Consider the following 27532-nt stretch of genomic DNA (forward strand, 5'->3'; position numbering starts at 1 on the left):
AGCACTCTGCCGCCAAAAGAACAGCAGAAAAGCATCTAAAACAGACTTGAAATACCTTTTGATACCCAGCACACACGTGAGGGTGATCTTTTATGTGCTCATGACTACATCTACATCTCATCGCAACCAGTGAACATAGGACGAAATTATAACAGCTGAAGCTGTTTCTTCTTCATCTGCGCTGTCTGCCAGTTATGCAGTCACTGTTGTATCACTAGTGAAAATATCGCTACCAACACATCACTTCCATTACTGTCGTCTATAAAAGGAATAATCTCCGTGCCCAAAAAAGAATGAGACGGCCCGGAAGTTTGACTTTAAAGTCATAGTTGTGGCCTTTTTAGTTTCCTGCAAAAAGTCTTGAGAAAATGTTTTGTCATAACAGGGACCCGAACTCCTGGTCTTCAAAATAGAAATAGACTCGAGAGATTAATTGGACATGGATGATCTGAACACTGTTCTGTTTTTTTTTTTCCACAAGGCTGAAAACACGTTCACATTCTGCACCGCTATGGGGTATGGTGAGAACAGAGAGCATTACTCTCGAAATTCGGTTATACTTAAGAAGTCCACTGGCTCGACGAATTCTTGATATTTGTGCCCAACTGGAATCTCTTGCAGCATCTTGATTTGCAGCCAAAGTGTCATCTACCTGAAGAGCTGTGGAATTCCTCTGATGCTCATTCACCTCCTCATCTGTAGTTTCATTCTCTTTCTTGCGTAACATGACAGGAAACTTTTCCAAGAAAAAAACGAATGGAAGAAAACTGTGCATCTTCAATTTTGTTTAACCTAGCAACTGAAGCATGCTTTAACACAAACCTGTATCTATATATATATTTTTTTTCGTATGTGCTCATCAGGTTCCCTTTGTTCACTTTTTTTAACCTCTTAGCCGGACGTGACGAGTTAATTCCTCCACCAATAGTTGTTACTCAATCAGGTAATGACGAGTTAACTCACCTAAAGCCTTCGAAAATTGTTATTTGCTGGGCGGGACGTGTTATCTTGTCTCTTATTGTTGTTTAGTGTAGTTCTGTGATCGCATTATAGATGTCAATAGGTACGAGACTTGCTGCAATACAATGCGTACCAATATTTCATTTATTTTCTTCCGTACATAATGGCTAAGCACGCTCGTTTGGATGATGAAACTATTCTTCATCTCTTTGATTCAGATGACGAATTAGATGACAACTCTTTGGATAGCAACGATAGCACAAGTGGTGAAAGTGACAGTGAACTTGCTTCTGAAAATGAACAAGAGGGAGAAGATATTAGCTTGCTGACAAGTGATGCAGCCACTTCGCACTGGCATAGCCAAGGTAATCCTCATGCTCCTTTTATGTTTGTATCGGACAGTAAAATTAATATTGATGTAAGTGATTCCAACAAAGCCAGCCCATTGTTCCATTTTAGCCAGTTTTTAGAGGATCTAATAAAGCTAATATGTGAGCAGACAAAATAAATACGCAGAACAATTTTTCGAAGTGCATACGGTACTGAAGCCTTGGTCGCGAGCTTGGGATTGGACTCCAACTACCACACGAAATATAAATATTCCTATCCCTTCTCATTTTTCAAGGAATAATAAAGAAGCCTACTTATGAACTGTACTTTAGTCACAGGGATTCCATCTCGACACCATTCTTCAACAAAGTGATGAGTGAAAAAAGGTTTTCATTATTACTGAAATTTTGTCATTTTGTTGACAATAAGACTTATGATACCAACATGAGTGGGAAGTTTATAAAAATCTTGCCTGTTTTGAATCCAATTCGCAATAAGTGCCAAGAAAACACGGGAAAACATTTGTGTGGATGAATCGCTAGTGCCATGGAAAGGAAGGCTGCAGTGGAAGCAATTCATACCTTTGTGAGAGTGGTTCAGGGTACATTTGGAATTTTATTGTACATACTGGGAAGAAGACAGATTCTGGGAACTTGTATCCCAATACTCCTGTATCAAGTAAAATAGTCCTGGAACTGTCACATGAACTACTGAACAAAGGATACACATTGTATCTAGATAACTGGTATTCCAGTGTTCAGTTAGCTGAAACTTTATGTAGCATGGACACTGATATGGAGGGAAGATACGTATAAATTGCTTTGGGGTACCTGATGTTCTCAAGAATAAATGCTTGAAGAAAGGTGAGCACATTGCCAGATATAAGGACAAGATTATGGTCCTGCGCTGGAAAGATAAGAGGGAAGTTACTATGATTAACATGATTCACGAGACCTTCATAGGCGTAGAGAAAAGGAACAAAGTGGAACGAAAACCCAAGCTAGCAGTGGACTACAATAAGAACATGGGTGGAGTAGATAAGAGCGATGGACAAATGGAGGCATACCCTACTGCACGAGAAAGAGTAAAGAAGTACTACTTCAAACTCTTCATGCATTTGCTAGATATTGTTTGTTTCAATGCTTTACAGCTGTATACGAAAAACGGAGGAACCAAAGACAGGTTGCACTTTATGACTGAGCTAGGCGAATCTTGAAAAAGCAGGCAACGGAATGAGAAGCCCCCAAGTAGGAAGGCCATCGCTAAAACGTGCACCAACACGATTTACAGACTTCATCCCTTCCAGTGACCAAAAGAAGTGTGTGACAAGGAGGTGCAAAGTGTGTTATGACAAAGGTGTTAGGAAAGAAAGTTGGTATTGGTGCTCAGATTGCAAGGTTGGACTTTGTGTAGCTCCATGCTTCAATTGCAAATAGAAACTCATTGAAGAGAAACAATTCTAAAGATTACTGTCTTACAATTCTTTTTTTGTAACATCATGAACAGTTACTCCTTTACTTTTATTTTTGGCTGTTCTTCTTGCTCTATTGTTTTGTAAAACAAATTCATATAGCATAATAGTAACGTACTTCATTACAACAGTGACGTTGTTATATTGGTTGTTACTTAGTTACAAATGCAAATCAAAAGAAGCCACATTTCCCTTTGTGAAAATAAAATGATCATGAATATGTCTCTTGGCCATGGCCATCCATAAACGGCTGCTAATTTCAGATGACCACCAGCCATAAGACATAGCCAGCACGGTTGCTAGGTAACACTGTATGACCATCGATCCATACCTTACATCACAGCCTGCACAGTTGCAAGGGTTACACTTCCGTCACAACTTTTGTGACAACTTCCGTAATACAAATTTTCAGATGAACACCAGCCATAAGACATATTTATGTCAAAACGGGCAGGCTAGATAACTCGTCTTCCGAGAAGGCATGCACGCGTAATGGGCGGGACGAGTTTCTTCGTCATTCGCGGAAGCACATAATGGGTAGGACGAGTTCCTTCGTCATTCACGGAAGCATAATGGGAGTGACGAGGTAACTCGTCACCAGCATCATTACAATGGGCATGACGAATTAACTCATTTTCAGTCAAAATATATTCCCCGCTACGAATGTTCGTTTCTCGGTGAAAACTCCACTGTTACGAGGTTAATATGGTCAAGTCTCTATGTCGGTATATTGGTGACCTGTATCTCCCATATGGACACTCATAGCACAATACTTCCTGTGTCTATTAGCATTGATGTGTTCTTGATACCTAGTTTGAAAACTCCTACCTGTTTGTCCCACATACGTGACACAACATTGATCACACTTAAGTTTATAGATTCCTGAACCTGAGTAATTTTCTTTATTGTAATTTACACTATTTTGGTTATAAAATATATGACCATTATTGTTCTTTGTTGAAAATGACACAGCTTCTGAAGACTCACTAACTCTCACTATCTTCGTTAAGCTCTATGAGGACTGATTTTATCAGCTCATAACAGCATGCCGCATCCAGCCAAGTACCCCATCTGGTGCACACTGGTTGTGGAGGTAGCGGCAAATCAGTGGCACAATGTTTGAATAAACTCACACGACTGGTTACTTTAATGAATTCCATCTTCATCAATGCTGTTTCTCTGTTCCTATTTGGAAAAATAATCCTTACTGTCTCGGCAACATGGTGCATACTCTGAGCTGAACAAAGTTTTTTGTTTTGTTTTACAAATTGTTATACGTCACATCAACACGGGTTTTATGGCGACGATGGGACAGGAAAAGGCTAGGAGTGGGAAGGAAGTGGATGTGGCTTTAATTAATGTACAGCCCCAGCATTTGTCTCGTGTGAAAACGAGAAATCATGGAAAACCATCTTCAGGGCTGCCGACACTGCTTTGAACCCACTATCTCCCGAATGCAAGCTAACAGCTATGCGCCCCAAACTGTACGGCCAACTCACTCGGGCTGAACAAGTTTAATGAATCTTCTTGCTATACAGGACTTTCAACCATTGGCATGCTTTAACCATGTAAGTGGCAGCATCTGCAATTAATAGATGCACTTTTCACATGCATCAGGCCATAAAAGCACCACAGCATCATTAAAAGTTTTAGCTAGTGTATGACTTACGTTATCTCCAGATGACCCATTGTTAGTACATACGACTGTGATGGATCGCGTTTTAACACACTGACTATGGTGTTTTGGCTACGTAACAACCAGTAGTGTCAGTTGTCTTGTGCATACGGTGTTATCGTCAATTCCATCACAAATTCCGTGTGCTGTCTCAGAGAAAAGTTTTGGTAAATATTTCTTATTGACTCATCAGGAAGATGAAGTTTAACATACATCTCTAACATTTTCTGTAACACTGCATGGTGCAGTTTGTTGAGAGGTATCTCAATTGCAAGGAATGCTTGAAATTATCTTGTGAGCACTGGCAGTTAGCTAATCCAGGTCTCTCATCTTGCATTTCAGGAAACAAACCTAGTGCTGGCTTGTCTTAACGACGCATATTTTACATGTTTTGCTAGCGCAATATGTTGTGTAACTTGCAAACACACGTCTGCAGCTACGCGTTTCTCACAAATGTTGCAAAATAATGCAGTTCTGGCAGTTTAAAACAAGTCTCCAACTCCCACTTAAAACTCTTCAAGTACACTCTTCACACTTTTCGGATGCATCCTATTTGTTGAAACGAGAACTTCACACCATCACTCTATGGGTTACAAGTTTGGCAGATCAATGATATTTCAGTCAAACTTCCTGTTAAGGTATGGACTAGTGGATCGATCAATCAATCAATCAATCAATCAATCAATCAATCAATCAATCAATCAATCAATCAATGTTCTGCATTTAGGGCAGTAACCCAGGTGGCAGATTCCCCATCAATTCTTTACCTTATATTTACATTTATTTATAATAATGGTATGTATACCTAGCTTTTCCCTAAATATTTTCAATGAACTTGGAAATTTATTGAACATTTCTCTATATAATTTACTCCAATCGCTTACTCCTCGTTCTATAAATGAATATTTGGCACAATCTGTCCTCTTGAATTCCAACTTTACCTTCAAATTACGATCTTTCCTGCTTTTAAAAGCTCCACTCAAGTTTATTCTTCTACTTATGTTATTCCACACCAACTCATCACTGACAGCTCAAAACATACCAAACAGTCTAGTATCTTGTCTCCTTACTCCCAATCTTATATGCCCTCTCCTTAACATGCTTACTACAACTCCTAAATACTCTCAAAACCCTGTGAAGAGATCTGTAACCTTTCTTAACTACCTCGTTAATATGATTACCCCAATGAAGATCATTCCTTATATCAACACATAGGTACTTACATTGTTCCCCATGAGGTACCATCACCCCATTAACACGATAATTAAAACTGAGAGGATTTTTCCTCTTGGTGAAACTTACAATTTTACTTTTCATCCCATTTACATTCAAGCCATTGTCTGCTGTCTACCTCACTACATTATTTTAAGACCCCTGAAGTTGCTCACAATCCTGCAACTCATTTACTACTCTATCCAGTATAACATCATCCGCAAATATCCTTATCTGTGATTAGATCTTTATTCACATAATTTATGTATATAAGAAAACATAAGGGTCCAATAATACTTCCCTGCGGGACCCCCCTCTTAATCATTACAGGATCATATAATGCTTCACCTAATCTAATTCTCAGAGTTCTATTTTCTAGAAATGTAGCTACCCACTCAACCACACTTTTGTAGTCCAACTGCTCTCATTTTTGTCAGTAATCTCCCATGATCTGCCCTATCAAAATCTTCGACAGGTCAATAGTGGTACAGTCCATTTGACTTTAATGTAAAATATCTGCTAAATCTTGCTGGAATCCTACAAGTTGATCTTCACTGGAATAAAATTTCCTAAACCCCAAATGCCTTCTATCAAACCAGTTAGTAATTTTGCAAACGTATCTAATATCATACCTGCCAACTTTCAAAAAGAGAAATCCGGAAGATCGTAAAGCGGATTTTTTTTAAATAACGTGCATGTGTCGCAAAGTCTTAAGACATAATGAAAAAGGACGGCAAGGGGGGAGATTATTAATAATACTAATACAAGTCAAATATATGTTATGATCACCCCTGAAATTAAATACTCATCTGTTTCCACTTAACACTGGGAACACTTTCCATGATCGTATAAAACAAGGAAATTAGGCAGAATATGCCTCCCTAAAAGAATGATAATATCCTTTCTTAGTTGAACTCATTACGAACACCACTAAAGATACTAAATCGCTTACAAATTCGTCACACAATTCCATGAGTTTCAGAACTACTGCCAATGTTACTCACACCCACACACAAAGCCTTTCACATTTACTAAAGTGATAAATTCACAGCCTGCTACTTTTCACAGATTTCTTTTCTTCAAAATCACAGCCTGCTACTTGTTTGGGAACATCTCAGTGAATGATGTAGCACTTGAAGTCGAACAGGTGACAAAAGCACGGTGATAATAGATAATGTGATTATCGATGCATTTACTGGTCGAATTTCAAACACTGCATCACGTATTACCAGCTACTATCCAAAGTCAAACCAATCCAATTTGACCGCAGAAAACGAAACCAGGCACGGATATTCAAAATCCGTACAATAGCATTGTTCATCCGTACAACCATAAAACACACTCAAAATCTGTACATTTTACGGAAAAACCGGAATACTTGGCAGGTATGTAATATAATCAGAAAGAATAACTTTCCAGAGCTTACAAACTACACATGTCAAGCTGACTGGCCTGTAATTTTCCACTTGATGTTTGTCACCCTTTCCCTTGTACATTGGGGCTACTATTGCAACACTCCATTCATTTGCTATAGCTCCTTCAAGCAAACAGTAATGAAATAAGTATTTCAGTTAAGGCACTACATCCCAACCCATTGCCCAGAAATCTTATCAACCTTATCAATCTTATTTCTAACTTTCAATTTTTGTATATTTTTATAAAAATGTCCTTACCATATGGAAATTTTACTATTTCATCATTATTAGTCGACTCCTCTATCAGGACATTGTCTTTATATCCAACTACCTTTATATACTGCTGACTGAATACTTCTGCCTTTTGTAAGTCCTCGCATATACACTCCCCTTGTTCATTAATGATCTCAGGAATGCCCTTCCTGGAACCTATACATGTCCTTCCATTGCTCCCTAAAATTAATGTTGCTCCCAATTGTGTTCGCCATCATGTTATCCTTAGCTGATTTTTTTTTTTTTTGCTGAATTCAATTTCCTAGTGAGCTCTTTTAGCCTTACCTTATTACCACAACCATTCCTACCTCTATTTCTTTCTAACCTGCACTTCCTTCTTAATCTCTTTTCCTTGTTATAATATAATGGCCCCTTACTATTCCTTGACACTTTTAAAGGTACATATCTGTCTTTACACTCCACAACTGCTTTAAACCCACCCCATAGACTGTTTACATTTTCATTTACCATTTTCCATTGATCACAATTGATTTTTTTAAAATTTTTCCCATTCCCCTCTTTTCATGGATTTCTTTTCTTCAAAATCACACCCTGCTACTTGTTTGGGAACATCTCAACTACCCACCCATTAGGATCTACAAATCTCACTCCCAATTTCCCACATACTCATTCCATAGCCTCAATTAAATCCTCAATTACCCTCCATTCAGTATCTCTCCTACACAGTATCCCACTGGCCACCCTACCGCACGTAAACTCCGGCCCAGGAACACCTCTGCGGAGGTTCGGACCTGCCTTCGGGCAGAATAACCCTTATCCTACTACCCCTCTTATCAGCCATATGGTATTGCCCAATAGTCCTATTTTTAAAACATTCCTTTCTAACACATTTATTTTTAACTCTCACAAAGACAGCTTCATGATCACTTATACCATCTATCACTTCAGTTTCCCTATAGAGCTCATCTGGTTTTATCAACACCACATCTACAATACTTTTCCCTCTACAGCAGTTGGTTCCATCACTTCCTGATTCAGCTGTCCTTCCAATAATAACTTATTCACTATTTGTTCGTTATGCTTTCTGTCATTCGCATTTCCTTCCCAGTTAACATCTGGTTTGGCAGGTTCAAATTGCCCGCTACAATAATGTTCCCCACACACCTGATTATCTTATCACATAATTCTGCATCAGTGTCAATGCCAGCCTTGCCAGGTCCTTACACCCCAAAACAACATCAAGTTGTGTTTAGAGATGAGTCTTACACCTAGAATTTCATGTTCCTTATTCTTAACTTTTTCGCAGTTCACAAATTCTTCTTTCACCAGTATAAATACTCCCCCTCCTATCATTCCTACCCTGTTTCTACGATAAACACTCCAGTTCCGTGAGAAAATATTCGCATCCATAATCACTTCTCAGCCATGATTCAATTTCTATTACAATATATGGTAAATATCTATCAACTTACTTAATTCTATTCCTTTCTTTACTATAGTTCTACAGTAAAACACTAGCAATGTTATGTCATCCTTACTCAACTTCATGCTTCCTACACTGTCATCACTGCTCCCTGGTCCACCCCATTTTCCTGAATTTACCTCCCTATAACTCTTCCAAACAAACCTCCTAACTTACATGTACCATTGCGGTTTAAGTGAAGGCCATTAGAGCGTAGATCCCTATCTACTACCCACCCATTAGGATCTACAAATCTCACTCCCAATTTCCCACATACTCATTCCATAGTCTCAATTAAATCCCCAATTACCCTCCATTCAGTATCTCTCCTACACAGTATCCCACTGATAATCTCTGCTTCCTTAAACTACTTCCGTGCTGTCGTAACCAGATCCCGAACATCAACAACTATGTTAGTACCAATTCCTGCTTGCCTTACGTTGTTGGTACCAACATGGAAAATGACCACTTACTCCTTACCCTCCTCCCTCCCTTCTATTTTTCTCAACAGCAGCCTTAACCTGATTCCTGGATAACACTCTACCCTGGTTCTTTCTTCCCCATATACTTTCCCCACATGCCAGACAACTGAGTCACCTATGACAAGAGCCTCAACCCCACCCTCATTAGATCCCCTCCACTCCTGGTCTCAATTTCCCTGAACACTTGCAGAACTCGCTTCTTCTTCCCTTTTCTCCCTCTCACTACCCTGTTCCACCTCCCTCTTCCTATCCTCTACTCTACATTTCCCTTTTCTACTGGTTCCTTTGCTCTTGCCCTGCCCCATCTCTGTAACACTTCCCTGATCTCCATCTTCCCTCTGCTGATCCACCTGCTGTGACTCATACCAATTCTTCATCGATACCTCTCGTGGGCCTACTTCCTCAGGAAAACCCTTTACCCTTATTGTCCTTGACAAGCTCTCAGCTGATGGATGTGTGAAAAGATCCACCTGCAGTGACTCATACCAATTCCTCATCAATACCTCTCGCGGGCCTACTTCCTCAGGAAAACCCTTTACCCTTATTGTTCTTGACAAGCTCTCAGCTGATGGATGTGTGAAAACTGTCAGCCATATTTACCCCACTATGAACACATTTCTTTTAAAATTGCATGGAAGGCACACCAATAAAGATATCAACACGAAAGTTTGTAAACTTATAGAGTATATATAACAAATATAACAATTAACAAATAACATATAACAAATGCAGAAACAAAGTTACAAGTTTCAGACTTTGAAAGTTTTGAAGTAATTCTGAGAAATGGTGTTCAATGCACAAATTTGTGATTGATGTTAGTAGAAAGGTCATATTATTGTTTGCCAGCATGGTAAATATCAAGATTCTATGTGCTTTAGATCCAAGGATAGATTAAATTTTGTAAAGTGATGCATCACTGAAAAAAGTTGGCCATTTTGTATAAAATACACATTGCTTACTGGATGTGCTGGATTATTAAAGTCATCTACACTTTCTGATTCGGACAGAGAAACAGCTTCACTTTAACTGTCAAAATATTCAGTGATATTGTCAGCTAAATGAACTCTCTTTGCGATGTCACACGCGATAAATAACTAGGCCTAACCTAATTGAACTATATCTGACTAGGCTATATCTAACACTTCGCTTACAATATGCACCTAATTACGTAAGAAAACAATTTAATAATGAACTAGCAAGTAAACTAAATATAATACATATGATACTGCTCAATTTCACTACTGTATATAATCAGTATCATCAACAAAAACAGAGAGAAATGCTCGCATGTTTGCCGCCAAACACGACGTAAACAAGACATCGAACTCCAGTGAGCACGTGATTTAAACTCTAAGAATATCGATAAAGATGCATAGTCGGCAGTCCCCGTGGAGTATAATGCGAGTTAAAACTGTGCTCTCCTTATTCTGTGCAAAATGCTGCTATTTGGCATGTAAATAGCGAAATAACAACAAAGGCCAGTAACGATGGATCGTTACCATGTCAGTTTTCGCAGGAACAGATCATTACCTTGAAAACTCTTAGAATAACTACACTACAATTATACTAGTTAAACGTTTCCTGATTATAAAATACTAGGAATAAGAGGCTAACTATAGAAATGTACAAATACACTAAATATGTATAGTGACGCAAGTGTAATAGACTGATATAACTTAAAGGCAATATTCTTTAACCCGTAGGTAAACAATGTATCGATGTATAATGTAAAGTATCCAGCTCAAATTATTATTATAATTAACTTACTTTTAAGATTATTATTATTATGATGACTTGTGAGGTATGGCTATGACGTGTTTACATCCATTTCGTATTAGTATTATTATTTACATATGTATAAACGATATGATCGTATTATTTGTGAGGTTATGAAACATGTGCTGTATATATATGAGTTTAGTTCATATGACTTGACTTATTTCCTTTAATTCCAGGTGAAACATAGGGCCTCAACGAAATTTCTCCAGCTTGTTAGTTAATGTAAGAACCTATAATTAATAGTTTATAATTTATTATTACCTGTATATATGATGTATAATCCACAGAAACATTGTGCAACACACTGTAACATCCAGAATAACGTATCTTTGACACTAGATGGTTGTAGAATGTTCTTTACATTATAACTATGTATTAGGCACCCTATAATTTATGAGAAAAGGTGTTATGACATGTTCTTCTAGAAGCCTGGCCAGGTAACCTATATAAAGAGACAGTCCCGATGGTGGAGTTGAGTTATTGTTTAGTTGGAGTTGTTTTCGCGAGCTCATGGTGTGATCCTGACGACATGTTACTGTAACAGTTAAATGTTTTTCAAGATGGCAGTCGCATTGTTCTTATTCTCTGTAGTTGCGTTTTGTTTATGATGGCAGTTGATTAGGTTATGTGTGTATAATGTGAAAATAACTTCTAAATAAATAAGTGTACACAACTGACCGCATTTTGTGTGTGACTTTGTGGATACATCAATAGTTATGGACAAATTATTATTATTATTACTTGCAAACAGAAATGGCAAGCAAGATACTGCCTAATAAGAATAGTTACGCTACAATTCTAAAACGTAGTTAAGCCTATGCTAATTACAGCAGTAGAATTTTAGTAAGAGCAAATTTCTAGATATATTTCCCCTATTACCTACACAAATTTCCCATACTACACAAATATTCTGCTATAATAAAATAAGCATGCTAATTTCTACTATTAAAATACACTACAATAATTCTAAAACTGTGTTCAAATGTATCCTAATTACAAAAGGTTATGCGGAAAACAGAAATGAAAATTTCTGTTAAATGTTGACATTCGGAGGAACTACTCAAGGATTACACAACAAAACTAATTACACACAGATTATTATAATTACAATTTTATACTACTATGCTCTAATAGAAATGTGAACTGCCATTAGTTAAATAATGAAATATCCTTAATGAAAAGTACACTGATGAAACAGAGAAGCCAACTGCTTCTGCTACCAATGATCGAAAATGTGGGCAGGAGACATAGGAGAACATACCTTCAAATATAGGAAACATGGTCTTATGAATAAATACACCAGAATATGTATTTATTATTACAGAAATGGCAAAAATATTTAGTAAAATAAATATTTAAATACACGATTATCCGAGCCTAATCACTATAAAACTCTTTAATATGTACTCGAGATGCTTTGCCTTAATTACTTTGATTATAGACGAAAATAAATGCAAACGCCATCTGTTGCACACCATTGGAATCCTTCACCGTCAAGAATTTCATTGTTTGGTTCGTATTGAATCGAGATTCACAAAGCGATGAATTGAAGTATGGGGGTCCACCTATTCAATACAAATTATGTAGGAGTTTTAAATCACATTATTATTTATTACATGGGACCGGTTTCGGCATAATGAATGCCATCATCAGCCAAACAGGGAACTTACGACATATACAGTAGAACCTCGATAATTCAAAATTGGTTAATTCAAAATCCCACCTATTTCGAAGAAACTCTCGTTCCTGGAAACATGAGATATGGTTTTGCATGTTATTTAAATTGTTTAATTTGAGATACGGATAATTCGTAATTCGAAGTACAATGTCGGCCCCATTACCAAAATTCAGACTTTTCATTCGAAACTGCCTTTACATTTTAAAACAAAAGTATGCTACAAAGTAATTTAAATTAAAAATTTATCCGCATCATGATAGAATGCGTGTTCCGGAACGTGGAGGGGTAGCTTGCCACACTTACACTCACTTTGGTGTGTCTACAGTGTGCTTCATAATTGCCAAGTTTAATGAAATCTGAATTCGTTTGTATTCAATCTTTTAAGGAATGCCATAATATCACGTAGCAGGCAGTGTGCAGAAAAATAGAATTCGCGAACCTTGGCGATGCCGACAGTTGATGAAAAAGCGTGGCTCATATAATTAATTCGTAGGCATCGCACAATATTGTCATTGCCAATGAAACTGCATTGCGTTCTTTTAATGCCGAGCCCAAACAGTCTTATGGTTTTAAAGGAGAAAGTGCCAGCCAGGGATTCGTACAAGGGTGGGGGTCATTGTACTGTGTTGTAATGCACACAAAAGCGAGAAACTTTATCCCCTCGTCATAGGAAAGTACGGGGTCAGGTACGAGGCGGGTGCCCTTCCTAATGTCAGCCTCATCAGAGGAGTTAATGAGATGTAATGAATGACGTGATATATGATAGTAGCAACGGAGAGGATGAAACCTGGTGCCGGCACATAGCCTACTCCTGTCCAATAGCACCAAGGGGCCTGCTCAAGGCTTAAGTTCCCATCCGACGGACGAATCACCATCAACAGAGTCATATGCCCTCATTCTATATGAGGGCTGCTGAGAGGTTTGGAATTTAACCCAGGCTTTTGGCAAGAAATCTAAATACATTTTGATAGTAATTTTTTTTTTTTCGACCAACGGGACTCAAAACGGCGAACCACGGTGCAAGATCGTTAGAACTTCAAATGATTTAACGGTCATGCCACCAGGCGGGCTAGTTCAACCGTACCTTAGTAAATCGTTATTGCTACAGAGCAATCTTTATTTTGAAAATGTACTGAAAACAATTGTAATTTAGCTTTCTGCCTCTAGACACTATAAAATGCGTTCTAATCCCCCCTCTTCAATCTGAAGTAAAAAAAATTTATAATTCAACTGTCCACCACTAGCCTGCAAGAATGCACTGCTACCCCCCAAACCATACCTTACACAGCACAGACCAATGGCGTTTGCAATGGGGAAACAAGAGGCCTAACGGTGCTTTGCTGCTCTAACCTGGGGGCTTGTCCCATCTTAATACTTAAGTAGAGAGGTTGGCAGCCTTGTCCACTGACCCGATCACGTCCTCCGCGAGAAGAAAAGAAAAGACAGTCACTCTGTACGGACTAATAGTAGAAGTCACAGGCTTAAGTTTAAATGTGTTGTTCCTTTGCTCATGCCAGTAGTTGTGCCTTGTAACGCGCAGTGAGAAGAGGTACCCTGTTGGGACAGTGGCCTCTGTACACCATTGGAGGAAATGGTTCTGGATGGTATGGCTGCTCCCTTTCATCTGGCGTATCTTTTCCATTCGCCTCCTCTTTCTGCTGAGATTCAGTTTCATGGTCACCAACAATAACTATACCTTCATCTTCACTGTCGCTTTCTCCATCCTCACAGGAAATTTCACCCTCACCACTCCAGGATTGATTTAGCCAACTACTTATGACCTAGGGATCTCTTCTTCTTAGGTGCTGACATGACAGGAAGTAGAAATCCCTGATGCCTCTGCAACAATATGTGCGCCCATCATTACAAAAGAAATACCAGAGAACATTTAGGGTTTATTGAGATTAAGATGGACATGTAGGTATTCCCTTACATGTATTACAGATATCAAGTGAAATAAGAGTACCGTGGTGATTCTGCAGTCAAATGAATATTAATCAGGTTATGTATTAAGTTGTATGTTATGTCTATTACAATGGTCAACTGAATGTATTTAATAAAAGTATAGGACTAAAAATAATATTTTATGCTTCACTTCACCTGTAAGTTGGATTGTATCATATCAGTCACAGTAAAGATCACATCCGCCACCATCGTTAAAATAAATTTTTATCAACAAAATAAATACTTTTATAAAACCCAACAACAAATTCTTCTATGCATAACTGTACTCTTGCGTAGAAAAGGTAAAAAACAGTGAAGCCACTTCACAGAAATTTGAATCTATTGTATATATATATAAAAGAGTTTTGTCTGCTGTACATTACTCAGAATATAAAAAGAATGGTATTTCTGTATCGCTCATGTCCATAGTAACAAGAAAATGCACTTTTCACATTTCCGTAATTTCTGTGTCTGTCTATTATGTATGTACACGCATCACAACAAAATTGCTGAAGAGAATTTAATGAAAATCGGTATGTAAAGTCAGGGAATGAACCCCTACAATCTAGGCTAGAAATCATTTTATTAACGCTGAGTGAAATGGTAGTTTAGGGGAATGCCTAAAATTTAATTCTCAAATATTTATGTTATTAATGGTTGTATTGATAAATACTACATATAACTAAACTCATACAGAATTAAATTTCCAACCATTTATGTCTTATACATTTTTACCGTACCGGCTATGATAACAGAGACAGTCATGAATTTGTATTTTTGTTGCTAAGTCCATATCAATGCTGAGCCACGAAAAAATGGGTCAGAATTTGATGAAAATCGGTATATAGAGTCGGGGAATAAGAAACTACAGTCTAAGCTATAAACAATTTTATTCACCCTGGATGAAATGGTAGTTTAGAGGGCACCTAAAATGTAATTTTTAAATGCCTGTGGTACTGGTCCTATAAAAAATTATTACATAACAGAAGTTATAGAGAATACAATTTCCGATCATTTATGTTTTATTCAGTTTTACCGTACCGATTATAAGAGTGGTATTTGAAAGTCGGCAGAGAAAACTAAATGTGAAGGCCTACAATATTGAAAGCTCATAAAATTGATCAACAATAACATTACACTGACCATTGTTTGTTGTGATATTTTTGCCTCCTATGTTGCCACTCATCTCTGAGAGAAGGAATTACTGCTGTGTACCGCAAATAACAGCCTGCCTGAATATTGACGGGAAATTGCTGGGGAGTTAGATAACTTTCTTCTTTGGCATGCCATTCCTCTACTTCATACATTTTTTGATACCGCTGGTACATAACACACTGGTTCATCATAGTATTCCAACTATTCGATCCCTACTCTGACGGCCTGATTGGAATGATCAGTGTGCACACCTTAACGGAATAATAGCAGGGGCTCACTTATGACCTGGTCTAGAATTACAATATCGGCCTATTCCAAATTATAGCACCATAATTCAATAAATAACTTGAAATTCAATCCTGAAAAGAGATGTTTCTTAAGAAAAGCTTCTTCCTCTTCACTTTTATTAAATTCTACATTCATTTTATTCCAAATTAGCAGTGAAGAAGGAGTTTCTCCTCTGGCTTTGAGGAAAAATTTGCCTCCAAGTCACATAGTTTTTTCCCCCGCCAGTGTAGTGAATTGAGATTTTCTGACTCATCGGGTACTCCTATTAAACATATGAGTAAGAGAGCATAGTTTTTGCCCTGGGACTCTACACTATTTGTCCTCCGCCCCTAAGATTAAAGAGTGTTCAAGACTCATGGCTGTCTGCGGCCTGATCTTTCCAGCTCTGGAACTTTGGACTGTTAGATCAGCACAGTACCATTTGTTAAAAGTGAAAAAATGTGTGGTTTTTCATTTGTTCGAGTATTTCATATGATAGCATTGCTTTTAATTGTGACATTCCTACTGGCATCATTATACTGATCTATGTTGATTGGAGTTGGAAAAACCACTAAGACAGCCTTTCTGAGAATGTAAAAAGGCAGGCAGAGTGTGAGTGTCTGCCATTATAATGAAAACTCCCCAACTTGACTGTGACTGATGGTAGGCAATGAAAATTCCCTAACCCAGTCTTCACATAAGAAAAGACGTTTGGTGACTTCCCCATCATGTTTCTAGGGTAACAGTAAGAGCTATGCGCAAATTAATACAATCTTACTCATGTGTACACTACTTAACCTAGAATTCTGTATAAAATGTAGAATTCCGTACGAAGCATGGGTACATCAGCGAGTTATAAATACCGGTATGTCAGATACCTTAATCCCTACATAGTCACATCCATCACGATTACATTATACAGCATTAGCCTAAATAAATGAGCTTGACGGAAATTTAAAATTATATGATCATCTACTAGGTTGGTATACTGACCTCTTTGGCTGCGCATGGCTTCCATCATAAGATGTGCAAGACAAAATCATACCATGATCCAAACTCAAATTGTATCTACGAACTATGTGACAGAATTTGTGGACATTACCACGTTTTAAGTGTATAAATCTAGGGAAATCTATCATAGACTACTTATGAACTGAAATGCATACTATCTTTTGTACTTGAAACCTCATTCTGCACAAATTGTGTGCATTAATAAATTAATTAGGCCTATATTGCCACAAAATATTTTGATGGAACTCCTGCTGCAGAGTTCAGAGTTAGAAGGTTTAAACTGTGATAAAAATTGAATTGCACTGATTGTACACCAGTCATTATGGAAGTCACAAATGCAGATCAGTTGTGACTGAGTGACCATTTGACGAATTCTTACAAATTTTTCAGTTTAAGATGTGTTATGTGGTTTATAAACTTATGATCTACGGGTGTTATACACAACAGAATACTGTCCCGGTATTTGCCTGCAAGTGAAAATGGGAAACTGCAGAAATCCGTCTTCTATTAAACGTAATTTTAAAATAGGAAACAGAAAAAGTGAAAAATCCAAGATTTTTTCACACACACACACAAAAAAAAGGTAAGCCGACTGTATAATTCATGCTAAACTAGCTGCAATTATTATTTATAAATTTCATTTTCCGTATTGAAAGATTCAAAGTATAGATAAGAAATGTGTTTTTCCACCATTCAATACACAATTTATTTTAATAGATTAAGCTAGTACCGGTTTCGGCTCTTTAACGGCCATCATCAGCTAGTACATGTTTTGTTTTAGCCATTAGACAATTCACAAGTTGTTATTGTATTAGGCATCCGGATGTCTAATGGGGGATGGAAATGTATACAATAGCATATAATTAAAATATCAGTAGTCAGGGTAAAAAGTTACAAATAGAACATGAGTATGTAAAACATATTAAAAACACACAGGCCACAATATATATCATTTAAAAAGTTTCAACACATTAAAATGGTACGTATAGGCAGACACTTGTTAAAATTTTTCAATTCATGCTATATAGATTCCATTCTTCTGTCCTCTGTGCAGTTCCTTTGCTTCTAAGTTATGTTGATTTTAGTGGCGTAAGGTAATCTTCGAGAACATTTTGAAACTGGTGTACGTCTTATTGATATGGGTCTTTGTCATGAAGAAATTTTGTTATGTTATATATCCCAACTTGTGATATACTATGGCAAGTTTCAATATAGCAAACAGCAGGTCTCGAGCTTGTATTTAGAGGTAGTCGGTGGCAACACCTCTCTCGTCTATGTTTGTTCTTGTAGTTATAGTTGTTGTGGAAGTCTTGTGCCGATGTGTTTGAAGGCTTGTTGTGTTCTACCTAGCTGATGATGGCCGTTAAAGAGCCGAAACCGGTACTAGCTTAATCTATTAAAATAAATTGTGTATTAAACTAGCTGCAAGCCAGTCTATGATCTTTCTGAGCTTTTAATGAGGAGGTTTTTTCACTCAAATTCATTTTGGAGCGACGAAAGGATCAGGCAAGACACTGAAATTATTCGGGTATGCACTCGCTAACAGATGTGCGGGAATAAAATGTTTTAATCTGATAGGTGATAGCATTATGAAAAAGTAACTAATATTTCCAAATCAGAAAGGAGTTTGCATATTTTTAAGATCCGACATCTCTCCCTTGTTTTTAACAAATTTTCTAAAAAAAAACTTAAGACTAGTCAAATTATCATTCCCGGCAGAGGAAACTGCGATATAAAGTAGGCCACACAACAGACCTATGTGTATAAAGCCAGGGTAGTATTCAAAGAATATCCCATTGCATATAGCAAAAAAGGCACATCTTCAAATTTGATGAAATCCAGGACGTTTATATGCAAGTCAGGACACCTGGATCTCGGCGAAGTCTCAGAAAATCCAGGTGATGATATGGCTGATGATGCCCTTTAAAAAGGAGCGAAACATGTACCATTTTTATATTTTAATGAGGATTAAACCTTGATTTTATGATTGATTGCATAGAATAGGTGGAAGAAAAATAAATTTTATATTATTTTTTATAAATTACTTTCAATACAGATTTCACAATGATTCTTGTAACATACCACTTAGTTGAGCAGCTCATCTTCTTTCTCCCAATTCTTCCCAGAACAAACTTTGCAACATTTTTGTAACGCTACTCTTTTGTCAGCAATAACCCAGAACAAATCGAGCTGCTTTTCTGTGGATTTTTTCCAGTTCTTGAATCAAGCAATCCTGGGGAGGGTCCCATACAATGGAACCATACTCCGTTGGGGTCTTACCAGAGACTTATATGTCCTCTCCCATACATCCTTACTACAACCCCTAAACACCCTCATAACCATGTGCAGAGACCTGTACCCTTTATTTACAATCCCATTTATGCGCTTATCCCAATGAAGATCTTTCCTTATATTAACTCCTACATACAGTTCTTACAATGATCCCTAAAAGGAACTTCCACCCCATCCACGCAGTAATTAAAACTGAGAGGGCTTTTCCTATTTGTGAAACTCACAACCTGACTTTTAGTTCCATTTATCATCATACCATTGCCTGCTATCCAACTCAACATTGAGGTTGCTTACAATCTTGTAACTTATTTGTTACTCTATACAGAATAACATCATCTGCAAAAAGCCCTCCCTCTGATTCCACTACTTTACTCATATAATTTATATATATATATAAATAAGAAAACATAAAGGTCCAATAATACCGCTTTGAGGAATTCCCCTCTTAATCATTACAGGGTCAGATAAAGCTTCACTTATTCTAATTCTCTTGAGATCTAATTTCTAGAAATATAGCAACCCATTCGGTCAATCTTTTGTCTAGTCCAATTACACTCATTTTTGCCAGTAGTATCCCATGATCCACTCTATCAAATGCTTTAGACAGATCAGTCGCGATACAGTCCATTTGATCTCCTGAATCCAAGATATCTGCTATATCTTGCTGGAATCCTACACGCTGAGCTTCACTGGAATAACCTTTCCTAAAACCGAACTCCCTTCTATCGAACCAGTTATTAATTTCGCAAACATGTCAAATATAATCAGAACGAATGCCTTCCCAAAGCTTACATGCAACGCCTGTCAAACTTACTGGCCTGTAATTTTCAGCTTTTTATACACAAGGGCTACTATAGCAGCTCTCCATTCATTTGGTATAGCTCCTTCAACTAAACAATAATCAAATAAGTACTTATGATACTATATCCCAACCCATTGTCTTTAGTATATCCCCAGAAATCTTATCAATTGCAGCCGCTTTTCTAGTTCTTCAACTTTTGTATCTTATTGTAAATGTCATTGTTATCTATATAAATAAAGTTGTAAGGGGTCCGATGTCTGTAATTCCTTTTGTTTTGCCAAATTTTCAGATATTTATCCGTTTTAGGTCAACTCAAGACCGAATCGGTGGTTTTTACTTTTCGTGTCTGTTTGTCTGTTCCACCATCACGTCGAAACGGCTGGATAGATCTCAACCAAACTTCATATTTAGAGTATACTCATCCCGGGGAAGGTTTCGATATGCATATCATTTTAAAATCTTTGAATAGACGGGGGTTTTATAGGAAAACCATAATGGTTTTCATCCATTTTCTCTTATACTACTGATTTTCTGTATACTCTGTGGACCGTATGTGAAAGGTCTCTTCATTATAAACAACTTTTGTTATGTTCATAATTTACCTTACTCTTCAAATGACGGAGAAATTTACTATTTTCTGCCGATACCATGCTTTGCATTGAGTGACCGATAGACCGACAATGAATATATGGGTTACCATGGCAACGTCTCTGACTGCTTGCCAGCAGGGAAGTAACGTATTGCCATTTTCCTCATCATTCCTTTAAATTCGTGGTTGCTCCTTGGGTAGAAGGCAAGAGGGCATCAATCGGCCATTCTGCGGGATATTGGCGGAATATCGTTGGAGTTTATAACCGTCCTCAAATAGCTTATGTAATAACACCATTAGTCATCATCTTATCTGTTGACCTAAGAATGCCTGCGCCTAAATTTCTCCTCTGTTACCTCTTTCTTATATCCATAACTCACACCAGCATAATTTATTGAGGGGCATTTGATTTCCCAATACATTCACTTGGTATTTACATATTTGTAGTCATCTGGCTGTCCTCAGTTTTAATCCATTTTCTATTAATTTCAACTTTCTTTATTGAATTATTTTCTTCCTTAATTACTCCGTATGTATGCGAGTGCTAATCCCAAAAGCTTGACACTCTTTCTTTTGAGGAAATATTCTAAGCTATGCAAATGTATAACTTTTGGCCCCGGAAAATATCGAAATATGGATGCAATTTTAACGACGGTGCAGAGCTTCGTTTCGGGATAATTGGTGACTAGTCGGTAAGCCGTATCACAAATCAGAAAGCACAATCGCATTTCATTTTGGAGAGATCTACAACTTTGGTCCTATGACTTTTCGTCGTATTTCTATCCCTTATACGTTAAATAGAGCTGTATTTCTTGATTTCAAATTAATTTTGTACTTTCATACATATATGTTAACATTTGGCACACTTACAAGAAAGACAGAATCACGACATTCGGCATGCACATTGACATGACCAGTGGCCATGTGATAGCCAAATTTTATGATTCTAGCTGTCACATGAGTACCACAAATATAAAGTAGTATGCGAAAAATGTACAAAATTTCACACCATTCAATGATTCTAACTCAACCTAACCCATAAATATAGGAGATATGAGAAGATGTCATGGGACCAACTATGTAGAACACTGAACGAGGCGTCTGAGTGTGAAGCCCGTTTGTAGATATCTCGCAGAGTTTCAAAGCAGTAACTCTCGAAATAAAGGTCTGCACTACTAGAGTGTGTCTGTACATTGACTATTTTGGCGACATTTCCATACAGTTATCCGTTTCAGGTGTAATAATGACCATCTGCATATTTTTAGCTTTGGTGTCTGTCTATAACTTGGAAACTACTGGACATATTTCCACCAAACTTCATATTTAGAATCCACCTGTCCTTGGGTAGGATTTAGGGCAAATATTGTTTCTAAATCCATGAACTGACTGGGGGTTTATACGAAACCAAAACCGTGATTTTGCACTCCCACAAAATATACACAACCAAACTTAATAGAAATCTACCTGCCTTAATGGAAATTAATTTCTAAACTTGTTTTTTTCTCATGTGCATCATTTCGATAAGAGGATTTATAAGGGAGATATCATTAACAGTCCGTTTTTCGGTACAAGTCCCACCGGACTTAAGAACGGGTGCGTATTGAGTGTATTTCTAACAAATTGAAAACTATTGAAGATATTTGAATCAAACTTTATATTTAGCATCCACCTTTCCAAAGGTAGATTTTAAAGTCCAATAATATTTCCTGTTCCTGGAATGGACTGGCGGTTTATAGGGAACCGAAATGGTGAATTTACTCTTCCACAATATATACAGTACAAGACCAACCTGACTGGAGATCGACCAAATTTGTTGGAAATCCATTTCTAAAACTTTTTTTCATGTGAATTTTTTCGACAGGAAGATTAATAAGGGAGATATCATGAATGGTCAGTTTTGCAGGTTAAGACCAGCAGACATAGACCAAAAGGTGTTGTAGGTGGAGCAGATTCCTTATCTATCTAAAAAAATAAAATTGTAACGACTGTGTGCCTGTACATTGACTATTTTGTCGAAATTTACATACAGGTATGCGTTTAAGGGGCAATAATGACCATCTGCATATTTTTTTGGTTTAGTTTCCTGAAAGTCCTAATTTTAACCCTCCTCGCCCAAAATCAACATTGCGGAATAATCTGCCAGACGAACAAGGAAACTGAAATTTGGCAAAATTATACATTTTAGGCTGTAACGGACAGAACATTTCCAAGATCTTTAAATTTTTCACTTGTTATCCCCGAAGAATATCGAAATATGGAGGTAATTTTAATGATGGTGCAGAACTTCGGGAAGTCCTATCACATAACCGATGGCACAATCTCCGTTCAATTTGGAGTGATCTACAACCTATCCCTTTTACGTATGATTTTTGTCTATTTCTTGATGTTAAGTCAATTTGGACTTTTCACATGCATAATTCATACTTTCAATCACTTATAAGAAAGATAGAATCATCAAACTCTACACGAAAATTGGCCCACCCAGTAGCCATATGTGAGCCAAATACTATGTATGTAGCTGTCACATAATTATCCCAAAAGTAATGCAATGTGAGATAACCTTACAAAAATTTTACCCTATTCAATGTTTCTCAATCTGGCTCGTGAATAGATGAGATATCATAGGACCAGCCATTTAGGCCGCTAAACTCGGCGTTTTTTGGTACAATACTTTGTCGATATGACATATTGTTTAGCAGCAGTTAATCAGTAAATGAAGGTCTGCAATATTGTAAGCATGCATATACTTTCACATGTCAATCTATATATATTCAATGATGTCGTTTTGTAGCGATCGAGAAAGGGTGTGTCTGCTATTGTAATCGGTACTAGCCACACCGACTTTGACTGGCAGTAGGAATGGGGTCCTTCTCCAACAACTGTATAACTGGCATTAGTAAGGAAGGCCTACCATTGTAATGAATAATTCACTTATCGATTTGACTTGCAGAAGGCAAGGGAGCATGCAGTGCTGTTTAAAACTCCCCTACCCGATTGTGTTTGGCTGTAGGCAAGGGTGCCCGCCCTCATAAACAAATGTATCCATATAAAATGTGACTGGCATTAGGCATAGTAGCCTGCTATTTTGATGGAAACTCACCAACTTGGTGTGACTGGTAGTACGCTGGCTGGCTGTAGGAAAAGGGGCCTGTCATTATAATGATAACTGCACAACTCAATTTCAACTGGTAGAAGGGAAGTTGCCTGCCATTCTAATGAAAACTCCCCAACTGTAATCTGTCTGGAAATAGGAAAGGGGGCCTGCCATTGCAACGAAAACTTCCCAAATCGACTGTGACCGCGCAGTAGGCGACCTACTCGATTGTGAATGGCAGTAGGCAAGTGAACCTGCCTTTATCATCACAAATCCGTAACAATCACTTAACATTGGAAACACGGTATTGGGAACCTCCCCATGCTGTTTCTCGGATAACGCTAAGAGACATGCCATATTAAAACAATCTTATTTACTGCATGCACAGTATTACTTCGATATTCGAATACAATGTAAAATACCGTAGCGAAGCACAGGTACATTTGCTAGTCATAGGTAAATTTTAATACTTCTTTAGCATTAGTCAACTCCTCTATCTGGACATTATCCTTGCAACCAACAATCTTTACATACTGCTGACTGAATACTTCTGACTTTTGAAGATCTTCACATACACACACCTCTTGTTCATTAATTATTCCTGGAATGTAATTCTTGGAACCTGTTTCTGCCTTAAAGTACCTATACATACCATTCCATTTTTCACTAAAATTTGTATGACTGCCAATTATGTTTGCCTTCATGTTATCCTTAACTGCCATCTTTGCTAGATTCAATTTCCTATTAAGTTCCTTCAATTTCTCCTTATTTCCACAGCCATTTCTAACTGTATTTCCAATCTGCACCTCCTTCTTAGTCTATTTATTTCTCGATTATAATAAAGTGGGTGTTTACCATTCCTTACCACCTTTAAAGGTACAAACCTGTTTTCACATTCCTCAACATGTGTTTTCAACCCATCCCAGAGTCTGTTTACATTTTTATTTACCATTACTTTTTAGAAACTGCCTCATGCCTGCTTTATCAGCCATACTGTACTACCTAGTAGTCCTACTTTTAAGACCTTCCTTCCTATCACATTTATTTTTAACTATGACAAAGCCGTGCAGTTCGGAGCGTGCAGCTGTGAGCTCGCACCCGGGAGATAGTGGGTTTGAACACCACTGTCAGCAGCCCTGAAGATGGTTTTCCGTGGTTTCCCATTGTCACACCAGGAAAATGCTGGGGCTTACCTTAATTAAGGCCACGGCCGATTCCTTCCAATTCCTAGGCCTTCCCTGTCCCATTGTCACCATAAGACCTATCTGTGTCGGTGCAACGTAAAGCAACTAGCAAAAACTATGAAAACACAGCTTCATGATCACTAATACCATCTATTACTTCGGTTTCTCTATAGAGCTCATCCGGTTTTATCAGCACCACGTCCAGGATATTTTTCCCTCTAGTTGGTTCCATCACTTTCTGAATTAGCTGTCCTTCCCATATTAGCTTATTTGCCATTTGTTGGTCATGCTTCCTGTCGTTCACATTTCCTTTCCAATTTGGTAAATTCAGATCTTATATAGATGTTGATTCCCATAGGGAACCTGAAATGAGACAAAATCTCTCATAGTGCATTGGCACTGCCAGTGGCTCCAAGTAGCTTACGCAGTGGCCTCTACGGTATGCACTAGCCATGTGTCTTGGTAGGTGTGCTATTTACCAACTGATGAGCCCAACTTAGCACACTGGGTGAAATACTGGCAACCAGGAATGAGTTAGCTGGAAGATTTATTAATGTCCATTTATATTGGTATTATAACTTCAGATCTCCCGCTACAATCACATTCCTTTCCATGTCGTTTCCCATATAGGTGATTATCTTATCAAATAATTCTGATTCCATGTCAGCGCTACCCTTTCCCGGTCTGTACACTCCAACGACATCAAGTTGCCTATTAACTTCAGAAATGAGCCTTACAGCTAGAATTTCATGTTTGTCATCTTTAACTCTTTCGTAGCTTACAAATTCTTCTTTCACCAGAGTGAATACTCTCATTCCCACCATTCCTATCCTATTTCGACGATACACACTCCAGTTTCGTGAGAAAATTTCTGCATCCATGACATAATTTCTCAGCCATGATTCAATTCCTATTACAATATCTGGTAAGTATATATCTATTAAATTACTTAATTCTATTTCTTTCTTTACAATACTTCTACAGTTCATCACTAACATTTTTAAGTCATCCCTACTTGACTTCCAGATCTCTGTATCCTTATCACCACTCCCTAGACCACTCCGTTTCCCTGAATGTACCTCCCTATTACCCTTCCAAACAAATTTCCTAACTTATACGAACCACTGCGGTTTAAGTGAAGGCCATCTGAGTGCCGATCTCTATCTCCTACCCACCCATTAGGATCTAGAAATTTCACTCCCAGTTTCCCACATACCCACTCCATAGTCTCATTTAAATCCCCAATCAGCCTCCAGTCAGTATCCCTCCTACACAGTATTCCAGTGATAACAATCTCCGCTTCTTTAAACTTCACCTGTGCTGCATTTACCAGAACCCACACATCGGTAATTATGTTGGTACATATGCCAGCTTGCCTTACGTTGTAGGTACCAACGTGCCATATTCTTCCCCTCCTCCTCCTCTTCTACTTTAATCAACATCTGCCTCAACCTAATTCCTGGATAACACTCTACCCTGGTTCCCTTTCCTCCACACACTTTCCCCACATGTCTAACGATGGAATCCCCCATGGCCAGAGACCTGCCCACCTGATTTGATCCCCTCCCCTCCTGGTCAGCCCTATCTTTCCTGATAGCTGCAGAAGCTACTTCTCCCTCCCATGGCCCTGTTCCACCTGTCTTTTCCTATCCTCTACTCTACATTTCCCTTTCCTACCTTTCCCCTTCCTCCTTCCACACATCTCAGCAACAGTTCCCTGTTCCTCAGCTTCCCTCTGTTGTTCTACGTGGTGTGACTTATACCGATTTCTCACAGACACCTGTCCTGAATTCTGATCCTGAATACAGCCCTTAGCCGGCAATCTCCTTCCCTTAGTATATTAGACCACCTGTCTTCTACGATTCCCTCCTTTTCCTTACCATCTCTCTTACCTGTACACTGTTTGAGGGAGGCCTACCTTCCTTCCAGTAAACTTAATACCAGGAGGGCATGTCCATTTTTTATCACGACATTAAGTGAAAACTTAACTAATAAGATGTCAACGTTAAAAAACTAACTTCCTCCGCTATGACGTTTATCCGTCAACAAATTTATGAAATAAATATTAGGCCTATGGAAATCAATACGACCAATTTAACCTCATTCTAGAATAAACTAGCTAGCCTATACACTAATATTTGCAATAACCTATCTACTTACATGAAACGATTTTACAACCGACTTATAAATCATTTAAACACGATGACCAGAACTCACGCTGCGATCAACCATCATTTCTCTAAAAGGCGCCATTTCCATACGGTCCAGGTTCGCCAACCTAAAAATAATTAACACACATCCAGGACGATGTTCTTCTTCCCCTAGGTTTGATGATAATGGGCACCGACTTTTACCCAATTCCAAAAAACGACATTCATTCAAAGCCGACTAGTTAGAAGCCAGAGTTATGTAAGTTATTCTCTTTGTTTGGCATCGTGCAACGGAGGCTAATCTGAAAGCGTGAGAGCTATCCGTGTATGTTGTTATGTGGTGAAC

At 37.9% G+C, this 27532-nt stretch overlaps 1 protein-coding gene across 2 annotated transcripts in view; it reads right to left on the reverse strand.

Annotated features, from left to right (window-relative positions):
• The window catches only part of LOC136871782 (ankyrin-1), a 48372-nt gene extending 21068 nt beyond the window's left edge, over positions 1–27304 (reverse strand). The window contains exons 1-2 of one of the 2 annotated variants that reach the window (XM_067145361.2): positions 27197–27304; positions 14395–14537 (exon numbers count right to left, since the gene is read on the reverse strand). In XM_067145361.2, coding sequence (XP_067001462.1) covers positions 14395–14421 — 27 coding nt within the window. In that variant the 5' untranslated portion in view covers positions 14422–14537; positions 27197–27304. The remainder of the gene's footprint in view (positions 1–14394; positions 14538–27196) is intronic. The other variant, XM_067145362.2, reaches the window with a different exon arrangement.
• Between the last annotated feature and the right edge of the window lie 228 nt (positions 27305–27532).

The sequence above is a fragment of the Anabrus simplex genome, chromosome 4, assembly GCF_040414725.1.
Source record: "Anabrus simplex isolate iqAnaSimp1 chromosome 4, ASM4041472v1, whole genome shotgun sequence".
NCBI classification, from domain to species: Eukaryota; Metazoa; Arthropoda; class Insecta; order Orthoptera; family Tettigoniidae; genus Anabrus; species Anabrus simplex.